Source organism: Cyanistes caeruleus, chromosome 1 (genome assembly GCF_971803275.1).
Source record: "Cyanistes caeruleus chromosome 1, bCyaCae1.hap1.1, whole genome shotgun sequence".
NCBI lineage: Eukaryota > Metazoa > Chordata > Aves > Passeriformes > Paridae > Cyanistes > Cyanistes caeruleus.
The window spans coordinates 128030235-128045592 of NC_141701.1; the positions used below are offsets into that span (position 1 = coordinate 128030235).

The 15358-nt window shown below is 43.6% G+C and overlaps 1 protein-coding gene across 10 annotated transcripts in view; it reads right to left on the reverse strand.

Moving 5' to 3' along the window:
• The window catches only part of DYNC1I1 (dynein cytoplasmic 1 intermediate chain 1), a 184100-nt gene that overhangs the window by 22517 nt on the left and 146225 nt on the right, over positions 1-15358 (reverse strand). For all 10 annotated transcript variants that reach the window (XM_086856827.1, XM_086856831.1, XM_086856889.1 and 7 more), the window contains one exon: positions 2121-2261. In XM_086856827.1, coding sequence (XP_086712953.1) covers positions 2121-2261 — 141 coding nt within the window. The remainder of the gene's footprint in view (positions 1-2120; positions 2262-15358) is intronic.

Sequence of the window (15358 nt, forward strand, 5' to 3'; positions counted from 1 at the left end):
AACTTGATTCTTTTAAAAACACAAAGCTCGGACGCCATGGAAATAATTCCAGTCTGATCCTTACATGAGAGCTGATTTTGACCTCTCAGAATGGAAATAATTTGTGAAATCAGGGGGTGGCCTTGCATGCAGAATAAAAGCAGGATGAAGCTTGAAATTAATTCTTTTTTCTGATGTTCCTATATATTTATATGTAAACACACCGAAAACATGCAGCAGTTTGCTACGTACGGCCTTATTTTTGATGGGAATGGGATCAAGCAGTCCAGACTAATTTTTTTGAAAGAAATTATGGTTTCCTTGAGTAAAATGGCAAAACATCAGTTGATTTCAATTTCAGCCCTGGTACTTGGGGGGGGAAAGGGTTTTTTTTTTCTCCTCAAAATGCTGGGTTTTATGCTCTGTGTTTCAGCCTGCATTAATGAGAACACCTGAAGGATATGTCCCTCCCTTCCCAAAATAAATTCTTAGGAGACTCCTCCTGTATATCCTCCAGCTGTATGTGCTCTAATTAAAAAGGCTGCACTGCTTCCTGCTCAGAGCACTTCAAAAGGCCTCGCTGCTCCCCTTGACAGTGCAGCGCCTGGTGCTGGTTCCTCTTACCTGTCCATGCTTATTTATGGCAAGCAGCACTCACTGGAAGCCATAAACTGTGCCCGTATTTTACTCTGACTGAAACGCATGGCAGGTTTGCGTGAAAGGTGTATTAATGAGCCAACTAATCTTAAAATAAACAATAAAATTTAAAAATAGGGTGTATGGAGGAAAATACTGCCGCTTGCTCTTCCATCTTCTCTTTTTTGGACATAGAAACTTGCCAACTAATATGCGATGCTTTATTTTCTTACAGTCCATTTGTTCTAAATTTTACGTTGCATTAAGTAAAAATATGGAAGACGTTTTGTGTTGAAAAAATAACTTCAATTTTTGTGCTGAAAACTGATGACCAGCCATCTAGGATTGACCTCAGGTGATGACAGGTTTTCTGAAAATCATTTTGGGATGAAACTCAAATCCAGAAAAAACAGTATCGATTTAAGCCTCTGCTGGTTTTAAAAATTTGAAATATAGGAGGGAAAAAAACGGGGTTTGGCAGATTTAGAAAGACACTTTTTAAAAAACGCAGTGTTTATTAGTCTCAAGCTTTGCTAAAAGTGCTCTGATTAATCCTTTCTCACCAGTCAAATTCAAAGTCGACACCTTTCCAATGGTCCCGACTATTTAGCTAACAGCAGTGGAAAGAAAACTTGTTATCTGCATTTGCACCTTCAAGTTCCGCAGCAAAGTTTAAAAACAAAAAATGATGAGGGTGTATGGCCCTCAAATGGCATGTGAGAGAGATGCCCTGTGCTTTGAAAGACTGAGGCGGGGTACTAAACAGCTCAAAGGCAGGGTGCGAGGGGAGAGGCAGGGGCACACGCCTGGTTTCTGACCCGCTGGAGGCACTGGGCTCCCAAAGCACAATCCCCAGAGAATGTGGCGCAGAGGGCAGCAAGCAGAGAGGGAGAGGAAGTCTCTGAGGCAGTCCAACACGAGCCCGGTCCCCGCTGGCGGTCAGTGGCGGCGTGGCCGGGCTGCCGAGGCGGGACCCCTGGGTGAGGGCCGGCATGGCAAACCTGGCGCTTGGAGCGTCGTGCGCCAGGAACGGGGTGGGGGGATAAAAAAACCCAAACCTGAAGAACGGGCGCGCTTTAGAAGCGCACCTTAAAATAACAGAGGGGGAGGGAGCCTCCTCCCCGAGCCGGCACCGCGGCATTTAATTGCGTTGGCTTTCTGCCGGGGGTGCCGGAGTGGGCCCTCCCGCCCCTGACAGGTACCGAGAGCAGCAGCAGCCCCGCCGCAGGGGAGGGAGCGAGAGAGGGAGGGAGGGAGAGAAGGAGGGAGGGAGGGAGCGAAGGAGGGAGGGAGCGAAGGAGGGACGGCGGGCGGGCGCCCGCGGCAGCGGGACCTGCCCTCCCTTACCCTCCCCTCCGCACCCGAGCGGAGCCCCGGCGGGGAGGATGGCGAGGGGTGCCCTCGCAGGGCAGCGCCGGCCCTCACAGGGTTAGGGTGTCTCCCGGCGCCCCGCTGCCCGCCCGCCCGCCCGCGCCGTCCCACCGCCGCCTCACGGCCTCCCTCACCTCGGTGTCGTTATTCAGGTTCCACAGATCCAGGCGCCCCATCCCGTCCACGCAGGCGAAGAGCGCGGGATGCACTGGCGACCACATGACATCGTAGACATAGTCGGCATTGTCTTCAAAGGAGTAGAGCGGCTTGTTGTGCTGTAAAGCAGAGAGCGGCATGAAGACTTCGTGGCGCTAGTGCTGCCTGGGGCTGTCTGGCGAGTCTAATTAAAAACTTTGCACATTTACAAAGTGTCATAAAACTTCCCCAGATGAAAGGTCCTCCGCGAAGGGCGGGACTGCGCTTTAATGGAGCAACAACTGTCCGGTGGGATAAATGAGATGCCCGGTGTGAGGGGTGTGGGACGCGCGGATGACGGCGCGGGGGGAGCGGCCGCTCCCGGCCGGCGCCCCGGCGCCCCGGCACCCCGGCACCCCGGCACCCCGGCGGCGGGCGGGGCTGCGGAGGGCGGTGCGGGAGGCAGCGGGCACGGAGCCCCGCGCCCGCCCGAGCCCGGCACGCCGGAGGAGGCTCCGATAGGGATCGTGAGGGCGGCGGGAGCACCGCGGGCGGCGGCTGACACCCAGCGGCGGGCGGCGGTAGCGCACCGGGCCTGCCCCGCCCCGGGCTCCCCGCGCCCGCCGGCTCCGCAGGGAGGGAGCGAGGGAGGGAGGCAAGGCTGTCATCTGCAGCAGGCGGGGAGTCGGAGGGAAGTTAGGAAGTACACCAGGAATAAAGTGTAATTGTCCCTCATGAATTATTCATCGCATCTGGCTTGTCTTTAATTTTTGCATAATGGCTTCGCTAATCCCCGATCAATTAATGGAAAATGAAATTTGAATGATAATGAAAACTCCAGAGATGAAAGAAATTAAGTATTCTCATGGCTTGTGACAGAAATCTAAACAATGGGACTTCTCCGAGGGTCTCCCTCAGTGCCCCCCTCCTCCCGCCGTTCGCTGCCGCCTCCCCGGCGAGCGCGGCCCGGCGGGACCGGCCCCCTCGGTCCCCGGCCCCGGGAAATGCGGCATCACGGAGCGGGCCCCGCAAGTGTCCAGGTCCCACCCGTACAACACCTCGGTCAGGTCCCTCTGGAATGCACCCTCGTGCATTTTACAAAGGAAACATTGTCCGGAGTGCCTCAATGCATCGCCACGCATTATTTTTCCGAAAAGTGGAGTGACTAGTTGCAATTATTATATGGCTTTCCTGTCGTATATGATTAATTTAAAGCGTTAATGCAGTCGGTTTGACATCTATTTATAGACGGGTCCTTCCTAGCTTTGGATTTGGTGCTCTTGCACCCCAAGGTGCTTGGATGGATGCTGGGGCTGGAAGCACTGCAGGGTCAGTGCATGGGACAGCTGTGTGTCCATCTCTATACTGCCATGTCTCTGAGGATTGATGTGCTGTGTTGCTGTTGCAGCACTGAAAACAATTCTGTAATGTTTCTGGCCATCACAGGTATCACAAAAAATTACTGGAAGTATTCAGAGATTTAATTACATGACTTTGTAATTTGAAAATGTACTGAAAATACATAGGGATTTATTCCAGAGGCTGGGTTTTCCTCTGCTTGAATTAAAGAAAGATGCTTTGATTACAGGATCGGGTCTCAAATTTTTGTAACCAGCCTAATGGATTTTGCCCATTTCTTAAGACTAACAAACATTTTGTGTAACAATGAAATGAAATTAGAGCTTGACCTTATTACCTCGAATTTATACAACGTTTAATTTCTTTTCCCAGGCTGGAGTTTTGCAGAAGAAAATGAAAAAAAGTAGAAAAATATTTTCGTTCCTGAAGAAGTCTTTCTCTCCAAACACCTATGTGTCTGCTTACTATATTATCAGTGGAGTTACTTACATGTGTTAATGGAATTACTTACATGCTCATGCTAAAGCTTTTCCAGGCTCTAAGGCCAAATAAACACCAAATTTTGGAGAGGCGGAGGTATTTCATAAGAAATATCAAAGTGAATCTTTACAACTGTGAGCCAGGGAACAATATTTAGAGAGGGCTACATGGATTCCCAATGCTGCACTGTGGATTTTCACTGAAAATCCATCTAATTTAGGTTCAGATATATCAAGTGTCTAAATCCTGGTGGGCACTGAAGATAGTAGTATAACAAAAGAAAAAGAAATCTGGTCAACTGCTAGATGGATGGGATATTTCCTATTCATGGAAGAAGCGCTACACATACAGTGCTTTAACATATAATGTCATGGGAGAAGTAACAAAATTCCACAGAAGGTAAGGGCCTATTAAGATATCAATCAATCCAGGGCAGATTTCAATCAGCATTTCCTTTTTGTCAGCATATCAAAACTTGTTTTGATCCTGAGTGTGGCACTTTTTAAATGGATTTTTTAGTTCTATTACTTTATTTTCCACTTCTTGCATAAAGACCAAGGCATTAGAAGGAAGGGTCAGGAGTTTTGGTGCTAGTCTATATCTTGCTGTACACATGTTGTATAGTCTCTGGTAAACAGCTTTAGCTGATGTGCCTCTGTTTCTTTTGTTTTTATCAAAATAAAAACACTTTCAAGGTGCTGGGATTTGACGTGAAAAGCCTCAAATACCAAAAATGAAATGCTTTACCATGACAGTGGAAATATTCAGTCAGATAGATAGTCAGAGGAAAAGTGTGGACAACAGGCACAATATGAGTTTTGAGAAAGATCTCAGACATGCAAGGAATGACACACAAAATAATGGAGAATAATAGGGCGTGGAGCACTGCAGAGAAATAAAAAATTGCAGGATTGTGAGCAGCCCAACCAAAAGGCAAGATGAGCTGCAGTGTGGTTAGGAAATCAGGGAGAAATCATATGATGGAAATCAGGCAGTGGTAGGGTAGTGGAGCTGATCTACAACTTGACACTGCCCCCAGTATCACTGTCCTCCCAGCTTGACTGTCTGCCAGTGAAAGAAGAGAAAGTATTTCCCATACTGTCTTGTCTTCTTGCACTGTTTAACCAGAGAGGAACACAACAACTGCATAAGGACCATCTTGCTTTGTGTCCTGTCTTCAACACTAACAGCGACTGGCCTTTCTTAAATGCTGACGTTTCATCCTGATCTGAGAGCAGTTACGTTGATTTCATTGTGAAGACTCCATTTGTGAGTTTAAGCGTGTGTATGAATGCTCACAGGACTTCCTTACTGTGAGCCTGCCTCCTTACTACGGGCCCAGGCCTGCAGATCTTGTAATACAACAATTTATGAGTAAGGACCGATACCGACTGCTTTCAGAAAATGTTGAAATGTGGAACCATGTAAAGGTCACTTTAAAGCAGTTTTAAATTACCAAAAGTTCAGACCTACACAATCCATAACTAACATATGGCTATTATTATAAAACAACTGAAATTTAAGCTTGATGAACTTTCATTCTTAAATATCAACCCACTCTGTTATTCAGTAGAACAGAAGAAACAGTTTAAAGCAGTATCTTCAGAAAAACTTGGGCCAAATCTACTTATTAGTGAAAAAGAAGAGTGTAGGGTGGAAATACAGTCCTAAAGAATCAATGGAGATTTGCCATTGATTCCAAAAGGACGTGATTTGAGCATTTAGTGGAAAAGGCAAAAAGCCAGTTCCAAGACGTGATTTTTTTTCCTCATTTATTTAATAATGTTATCAAAATCAATCATTTATCCTCAGTGTTTGTATTGGGGCATTGTTTAAGAGGACAACGAAGAGTAAACATTTTAATTATCCATTGGCTGTCTAGGAAGTAAGACTTGTCTATGAAATAAAAAGCTCACCTAAATAAATTCTACACATTTATATAAAAGAGGGGGGGGTTTACACATAAAAATTTGACCAGTCTATTCCACTTATTTGCATAGAAGAATTCTCTTTAATCCAGGAGGCGCCACACATAAAGTAGCTAATTATCCATATAAAGGAATGTATACATATCCACAGGTTTTAACTAGCATCTGACTTCTGGAAAGCCATGGAAAAAACTATTGGCTTTGCCCACTTCATGAAACTAACATTTTTTTTTACACGTTGCCACAATTCCTGTGGGTGTCAGCTCCACTTAAAGGTACTTTCCTAGACTGTACCTTCAGCAGTACAGATACATGGTGACACCACACACTCTGCTGTCTTCACTTCTTTCTTTCTACTCGATTGTCTTCTGTCCTAAAGATGATAAGCCAAACACCATACTTCTGGCTCTCACCATATTAACAACAGCCATCAGTGTTGTGCAGTATTGCCAGTTGATTCAAGCTGATTCTGTTTTTCTAGGTGTGCAGCAAATATGACAGATTCATTAGTCCTTGGCATAGAAACTTTCTGAACAAGGTAATGTTGTTTGCTTCGGCTCAAGCTCAGGCTTTCAGGCACTTGGAAAGAGCACAGCCAGAGTGGTTCTGAGCAGAGGGTCTGTTCCTCTGTCTGGCCCTTGAACAAACCAGGGAATAGGAGTTGGAAATGAGATGATCTTTACAGACCCTTCAACCCAAACCATTCTATGATTCTATGAACTTGGTCTCTATAAGCATTGTATAAAATATTCTATAAATAAATAAAACCACAACCTGCAAAAGCGTGTCAAAGAAAGAGATAACACACAGAAGAGATAACACTTCCAGAAGAGATAACACACAGGGAAGGTACAGTCTTCTGTCTTTCTTTAACATGAGTGCTGGAGTCACACTGACTAGATGATGTCAAAGAAACTGGGACAGGGCACAGCTTGTGGAACTTCTGCTCAGGATAGGATCTGTGCTTGTTCAGTGTTTTATAGGCCCACTCTTCTCCATCTTGAAAGAGAGCTCAATGTTTTTCTGAATCCAGGCTCATTGTTTCCCTTTGACAGTGACATTTGACTAGGCCTTAAAACATGGTGACAGCATAGCAGAAACTAAAAGCTGTTGGGAATATTGAGGCAAATACTCATTGAGTCTGGTTTTACTCTGGTCTTGGCCTTCAGTGTTGTCCCTCTTGGGACACCATCTATTAGCTGTTTAGGATTGCCTGTCCATACCTCTTGTGGTGAGAAGTGCTCTGTTCTGTACAAGGCTCAGCTGCTCTTGCAAACGTTCGTGTTCTCTCTCAATTGGTATTGAGCATTGAGTCAAAGAGGCCCTGGTTTTCATTCAGACTGACTGATCTCCACAGGAATTTTGCCACTTCTGGACTACCATGTTTCTCAAAAATCTGTTTTCTAATGGTTACAGTGATCTAGAATTATCCAATAGCTCCTACTTGGATACTATACTTATGCGACTTGACTAAATTCAGTTTATGCTCATTTTTAAAAGTTACAGCATTCCCATGAACTGTTACTAAATATCATAAATCAGAGGCAGTAGTTACAGGTACATCCCTGATGGCTCAGCAAAGCCTGTCTGCATTCTCCACAAAGGGTATCATTATCCTACAGACCCCAGCACTATACAACTCACAACTTGCAGCCTGCTCCACCTTTTGCAGAACTAGCCAGACCTTCCAAGGATGGCAATGGGAATGCAAAAGGGGGTTGTCCTGCTTCAGCCACCCAATGTCACTGGCTAACTGAGGTACCCTGAATTGAGTTCCTTTACCTGCCTTAAAATTCCTTCTGGTAGTCAGTTTCAGTGCTGGATTGCAGATGAGCCTCTGAGACTCAAAGAAAATTTCACTGGGCTATGACTGATCTGTATGCTGTCAGTCACTGTCAGCTAACTACTAGGTCACTGAACCAAGTCTAAACTGACTTGATTGGCAAGATAACAGGCTGAAGTTTTAGACTCAGTAGCAACAGGGGGAAAGGAGTGAGTGTGGAAGTGATCCCTACACTCGTAACAGCCCTTTTGTTTAAGTGCTGTAGTATTGTTACACTGATTGGGTTTTGGCATTCTAAAAGCTGCAGACAGACAAGGCAGAAAACTGTTCACTTTTAGAAATCATTGTTCTTGCAGAGATGCTGAAACTGTTGCCTTTCTTTATTGTCAATAATAAAAGAAAGTCCAATATTTTTGCATAAACATGTGGGAATTATTATGGATGGAGGAGGGGACAAGGCTAAGACCGAAAGGAAAGGGGCTATGAGAGCAGACCAAGTCTGGAGATAACCTGATGATTACATTTTTGTGGTTTCCTTCAAAGTCAAAACGCCACGAGTGAGTATAAAAGAAGGAAGCAAAGGAAAAAAGGTTTGATGATTGGCACAGGCGGTTTTAATGAGAACTGATCTTAATGTCTAATACTATGGTATGAAGAAAAAAATAAAAGAACTTGGAAAGTCAGACAGCACTTGTCTTTTAAGAGCATCAGAAATTCAAACAGCAGAGCTTTTGAAATCTGTGAAGATAGCCTGGAAGCCAGTTTTACTGACAGGTAAACTGCTTACATGGTTAATCCTGCTTAACTCTTTACGTGCTCAGCAGAGGTTCAACACATTCTGGCTGTGCTGCTCTACTTCAAAAGTTCTCTTCTACCACGCCTTTCCACTTACCCATGGGAAAAAGACCTTTTTATTTTCTAAAGAAAAAAAGCAGAAAGCATGGCATTCCTCTTCACCACTGCATATTAGCTGAGGAACTATTTTCAGTGAGTTTGATATAAATGTGCATTGCTTGATGCCTACTATAAATTTAAATTATTTAAAAGATTTGCTTGCAATGGATGAACTTTAAAAACATCAGAATGTATGTAAGGCAAACTGGCTTACAGCGTTCCCCAGCTCCTTCTAGTTCTAGTTCCTTCTGGCCAGGCTGCTGTATTGTTTATTCATTTTAGATCATCGAGTTTAATTCCTAATCTGGAGCCTCTCTTACTCCACAATTACAAGAGTTGTGCCTATGGGTCTCCACTCTGAGGTTTAATATCCTCTGCTTCATTCACCCACATCAAGCTGGAGGCAAGTGCAGACAGCAACACTGGAAAAGCTTATACAGGTATCTGCCATTTGTTCTGTACTTCCTCAGACTGCTGACTTCATCGCTGAATGGTAATCAAGTTTTCCACTTTTTACTTAAAACATGCATCTAAAACTATGCATTTGTCTCAAGAGACTTCTTTACAAAACTTGTTATCTGCATATTACATTGCATAACAAAATACTATTGTTTTCTTTTGGAATTTCTACCTGCTTCTAAAAATGGCTCAATTTCTTTGAAGAAGCTCAAAACACTACAGGAAGTCTTACTGCCCTTGCCTACCAAACTGATTCATAGTTTCTGTAGTTCATATTCCTGCCTTTATATTACTATATTCCTGGATTATTTTTCAGAGAAGCTCTTGAGGGACTTTCTGAGAAATACAAGCAAGGCATGTTGATTGAAGAATGACCAAATCCTGGTCAGAGGAAACACAGTGAAACACTGAGGGGCAGATTTGGCCTTCTACCTGCAGTTGTCACTCCCTGTGGGTTTATATCCCACACAGATGGGACAAGGCAGCAGGGCTGGAGAATGAGTGGGATGATTTGGGAGAAGCTGGATGGGTGCACTATCCTTTCCTGTCATGCAGGAGAGGCAGTAGCACACGCTGAGGTCCTGCATGTACCTCTTCTGGGGTCATGGGGACTGGGCTCCCTGCTTCGGGCCTCAAGTTGTTGAAGAGAGGTAGTTTAGCTCAAATTGCAAGGCGAGGAGAGGAGTGGGATAATGTAGCTGCGGTTTAGTTGTTTCCCACCTCTGCAGTTCTGATGGGAACGTTCAGTATGAGGCCCCTGAAAATTCAATTTCTCTTTTTAATGGAAAATGCCGCTTCATCGCAGGGTACCTGGCTCAGCATTGCGTGTGTACTCAGCGAATTGCCAGGCTTTCAAGTGACCCTGCTGCTGCAGTTCAGCTGCCAGGAAGCAGGAGCACAAGGAACATTGCAGGATGGCTGACACAGCCTGATGTTACAGCACTGTCTGCTAAACAGTCAAGATTAGTATTTGTAGCTGCTGCCACCAGGATGCCTGCAGAGCTTTCATGGGTCAGTAAGCAATGATTTTGAGGCTAATTATTATTGAAGACGACTTTATCTTGTAGGACTTGAAACATGGCTTCTTTTTTTTACTGAGAACAAAAGTCTGTCACATGGCAGAGAAAGGATGGCTGCCTGAAGCAGGTGGGAGAAAATTTCCATTAGGGAAGAAGTCCTGGGCTTTATATACTGATAATTGTCCTGAAATGTTTCACTATTGCATGTGAGCTTGATCCTCCAGTGTAATTCTGCAACAGAACTGTCAGTGGGAGGTTTGCATTTTGATTTCAGGGAAAAAAGGAAAGATGACTTTGTTTTGCACAGATTATATAAGCTCCTGAAATCCAATTCTGCTTTCCATGTGCAAAGCTGGATTTATGTTAGGGTTTTCTGAAATACAGTTTAACCCACTGAGCTTTTTAGAACTCAGTATTTTAGATAACTGTTTTATTTGTGTGTGTTCCATTCTTCATGAAATATATCACAAAGAAGCACCATGTTTCATGTGAGCAAATTAATTATGTTGGCCAGCTGATGAATATTTTCCTAACACTTATCAAATATGGCTACACAGAAAACCAAAATCATGAGAAGTATTTCAAGTGAAGAACTTGGGACTCATTTCAAACCACCTGACTTCACTTTGGTTTTGCTCTTTAAAATTACCAAGAAAATACTTTTTTAATTTTTTTTTTTTTTTTTAAATACAGCTGGATGAGAGCCAGACCTCTGGCTCCAGAGGTAAAGGGCAAAACCTAAAAAAATCCTGTCTGAACAGGCAACTCCACCCTCTTCCCCAAGTCATCTTGGCCTTTTGACAGAAAGTGTGCTCTGAAGCAAATTCATTCATTGCCTTGTTTTTGGACCAAACTCAAAATTCTGAACTCACACCACACAGAGACCTTTTCCATGAAATCCCAGCCTGCTATTTTATCACCTTTTGTCATTCTCTATAATCAGATAACATTTGGACAGTGATTAATCAAATTAATCATTTTCTTTACTTTTATCAAAGAGAAAAAGAACTTTGTGTGATAATGCAGCAGTGAGGGAGACCATTCTAGTCAAGTATCTAAAATAAGAGGAGTGAAATTGTCCCCTGAGATAGACATTTGAGGTCAATCAAAATCAGTTAGAGGGAGGAGTAGTAAAGGATTCCACAGGATTCTGGCTGCAAATCAAGGTGCATATGTGTATGTGTGTGTGGTGTCGGATAAAGAGGCTGATTCCTTCCTGGTAGTGGTTTGGGAGAAGCCAGAATAAGAAGACAGACTTGGGAGCTCAAAAGTGCTGACATGTCTGCCAGTTTAGATATGGCCTGAGGCTGTCCAGATGCAAGAAAGCCACCAAAAGCTACAGCAACTGATCATCTGCCAGACTTGGGCTCCTGCATAGTCAGTGGCAGGCAGGAGTGGTGGTATCTCCAAGAGATGTCTAATGTATGCAGTACAGTTACTTCTTCCCAGTGGCTGCACAAGAAACCAAAGTGTGAAAGCTCTACATAATAAAAGATCCAGGAGGATCCAACTTCATATGAAGTAAGAGTCATCTAAAATGCCTTACATGATAATATGAGAAGACAGCCCAAAGGTGACCATCAAGCAGTGATCTGGTTCATTCTGTAGCACCCTTTTCCATCCCAGTAAATCTGGTCTATTAAGTGGATCTAATCAGATGCTATCAGCAAAGCTTCTGGGGAAGGGCAGAGTCACTACAGGTGTTACAATAACACCAACACCACATGCTTCTTTGCATTTTTCTAGAGGTAGGCTTCAGCTTGGAGGGGATGGTGTTCAACTCAAGGCTAAATGACAACCAGTGGAGTCTGAAGTTACATGCTGATAGGAAGGTATGACAGGTAAAATAATTTGCTCCAAGAGACAGGAGGACTGGTTCATACCCAGTGGTACCAGGTGTACCTGGGTGTAACAAGCACATGGGTGTAAGATGTTCAAGGTACAGAGATGGATGTGAAGGCACATAGCATAGAAATAGGAATGTTTGCTGTTTAAAGTGTGGTTTCTCAAAAAAGCTCAACAGACTGCAGACTGGAGCAGCATAGCATACCAGAAGATAAGAGCAGCATGTGAGGAGCATAAGAAACAAAAGACAAAGGAGAGGGACCAGGAAGGCACTACCACGGATGCACATGCTAGTAAAGCAAAACTGAGCATAGGCACACAATGGGTAGTCTGTCACTGATGGCACAAGTGACCTCTGCTTCCATTAGACCCTGTTAATGGTTATGTGGTGGTCCTGATACCATTCTGCTCACCTCTGAGCTGCCTTCTGATTATGGCATTACCACCATTACTTAAACATTAGCCAGAGGGAGACCAGCATGGATGGGGATACAGCAATGTTGTTACAGTTATTCCAGTCTCTGCCCACCTGAGCGTGACTCAGGCATACGTGCAAGAGGAGAAAACAAGTCAAAACTCCCCTCAGTGGAAGGGTAAGAACTAAAGAAGGCATGTGAAGGATGAAAAAACTAACAAAATCCAGCTCTCTGTCCAGATCCTTATTAACTCCCTTAGCAGCAAACAAGCCATCTTCTAGGCTTCAGCTGAAACCAGCTTATGCTTTGCTATGTTTTAACAATTCCAAGACAACTTCCGTCTCTTGACACAATATCAAAAAATTTGCTCTCCAAACAGCAATTGCTGTAGTAATAACAACAATACTTACATTTCATTATTTAACCTCATGCTATTCATTCATGAGGATTAGTGTTTAATTAATTAACAACACTTAGCATTTCCACTTAGCACTTTACCTCTTCAAAGCATCGTACCGACACTACCTAATTAAGGGCAGAGCTCTACAGACACTTCACATCGGGACTTCCCTTTCACAGCTCTGCATCCAAGACTTGCTCACACAGTGTAGCATGAATTCAAGTTGAAAGCCCTATTAGCTTCATCAGGAACCAGGTAATGCCATGGTTATCAAGGAACTGTATTTGCAATTTCTGTTTCTTTTCCTCTTGCTTATGGTTGCTTGCTATTCACACAGGGATCTAATTTTTGGCTAATGTGATGGATGATAATGTGAACCTTGTATTAGTGTTATCTACAAAACACTCATTCATCCGTTAGTGAAAATCTTGTTCTCGTCACCTGGTTGAACTGCCTTTAGCTAGAAAATGTGTTAACCACAAAAACATTATAAAATGTCAAGCGAGAGTTTTTAAGGGAGATGGTGCTTTCAATCCATCAGTCAAATGCCTGCTATGAAAAGTGCCTTTCTTGTAAGCACCCCAGGATGCTACACAACATCAATAGACAATATAAACACAAAGCTTTTATGGTTCACTTTACAATTGGACATTGACTCTGAACCTGTGAAACAGAAAGGAATTGAATTTCATGACCAAAGAGGATAATGTGCACAGGATTAAGTAGACATCGCTTGTAGAAGCAGGAAAGCAATACGCCTTTGGATGCTGATAGGGAGATTAAATTTACAAATAAGAAACTAAAGAAATAAACCAATTCCGACTAAAAACTTGTTAGCCAGCAGAAGCACTTAATACTTCACATCAATCCACTATTTTTTTTCAGAGCCCACTGATTGACTGAGCCTTGACTATGAGAACTGAACAAAGAGAGCCTTAAATATGTAGTAGCTGCAGCCAAGAAAATTATTCAGACAATATGGAAATAAACTTCTGATGCAGTTGAATGGGGAGAAAAAGAAAACATTCATCACAATTCAAGAACTTGTCTAGTGTCTCAGAGGATGTTTTCACAGGGCAGTGGCTGGTGGGGCAGCAGCTGGGGGCTGCTGCTGCTGCTCAAACCTGCTCGAGAAGAAAGTGAGTGATCCAAAACAGAAATGTGGCTTCCAGCTCTGAGCGGTGCTGTGGGGTGTCACGTGCACATCACAGCTCACCCAGCTCGGTCAAACAGCTCTCTCAGGAAGCCCCTCTTGCCAGATGAGCCACAGCTGGATAGATATCAGAAATTTAAATGGTTTGGTTCTTTGAAAACTGATTGTCTTGAACAAAATCAGACTCAACCATTCTGACACTGAAATATTCCACAAGGGTAACTGTGTGTTACTATCTGCAGTGTCTTTGTGCCCAAAATATGCTATGTTAGTGTTACTACTAACTTCTAAAATCCCAAAAGTATAAAATAAAAATCAGGCTTTATTATCTCTTAATGCAATTTCACTTAAGGTGCAGATGAATGAGACCCTCATTGCCATATTCAGCCTCAAGCTGACAACTAAATACCAATCCTTTTCTGTACATGTGTGATTTGAATTCAATACTTGCCTTTCATCTTCCCTGCACTCCCCACAAACTCTTCTCCCCTTACTCAGCTTCAGCTTCAACACTCCAGTATTCCCCTGTCACCACTGCCCAGGACTCCCTTGTCCCACACACCAATTAGCCTATCTAGCCCCAGTGAACCAACATCTAAGCTGTCCATCCTGCAGCCTTTTCTAACATTTACAACCTAGGAACCATCCCAGACCCATTCCAGCCTGCCCATGTCCATGCCTCTGGATTACTTTTGTATTGGTTCAGGCTGGGTCTAGTGATAAATATAGTGAATGTAGTAAAGATGTGAATTAGGTAAATCATGTATCTTTCTCACTATGAGTTTCCTGAAGTGTAATGCTCAAGACAAAACCATCAGCTGTGGTTACTGCTGATTAGGAAAAGATACCTGTAATTAGCACACACATTGGATCAGGCCATTAACAAAAGCATTAGGAAGCCACTATGGAAGCTGATTCATGTTGTAATCTAGGTAACTGCTCCTTTTTCCAGCACAAGGCTGTCACATGAGCCCTTCTGATCACTTTCATATTTACCATTTGTTGTGCATCTGCTCTAGCATCTCCAAGCCCTGATATCTTGGAGTTACACATGCTGAGATACTTCCTGACTGGTGTCAGCTTCCAGTACTGGAACTCTGCAGGGTGCAGCTCAGGATGTGAACCAAATGCAGGCATAAAACTAACTTGGTTAAGGCAAGAACCTGACATTTGGAAAGCTGTTCTCTGTGTGGTGTATAGAAAAATAAATTTAGATGACTTATATAATTAAGATTTTACATCTTACTGTCCTGTTTTACTTAGCCTGGACAATAAACAGGGTTGGTCTGTTTAGCCTGTCCCATGGAGTGTTGGGGTTTCAAAGTTTCACAGGACTGTGACATTTCTGCTGTTCTGCTGCTCCCTCTGAAAGAGGTCGCAGGCAGACGGCCATAGAGTAGTCAGCAACAGATCCCTGGTGGTCATGAATGTAAGTTCCAGTGTGTACTTCCTCCCTGCTTCCAGTGTCTGATGTCATTGGGATATTTTATACCTTTTGGCT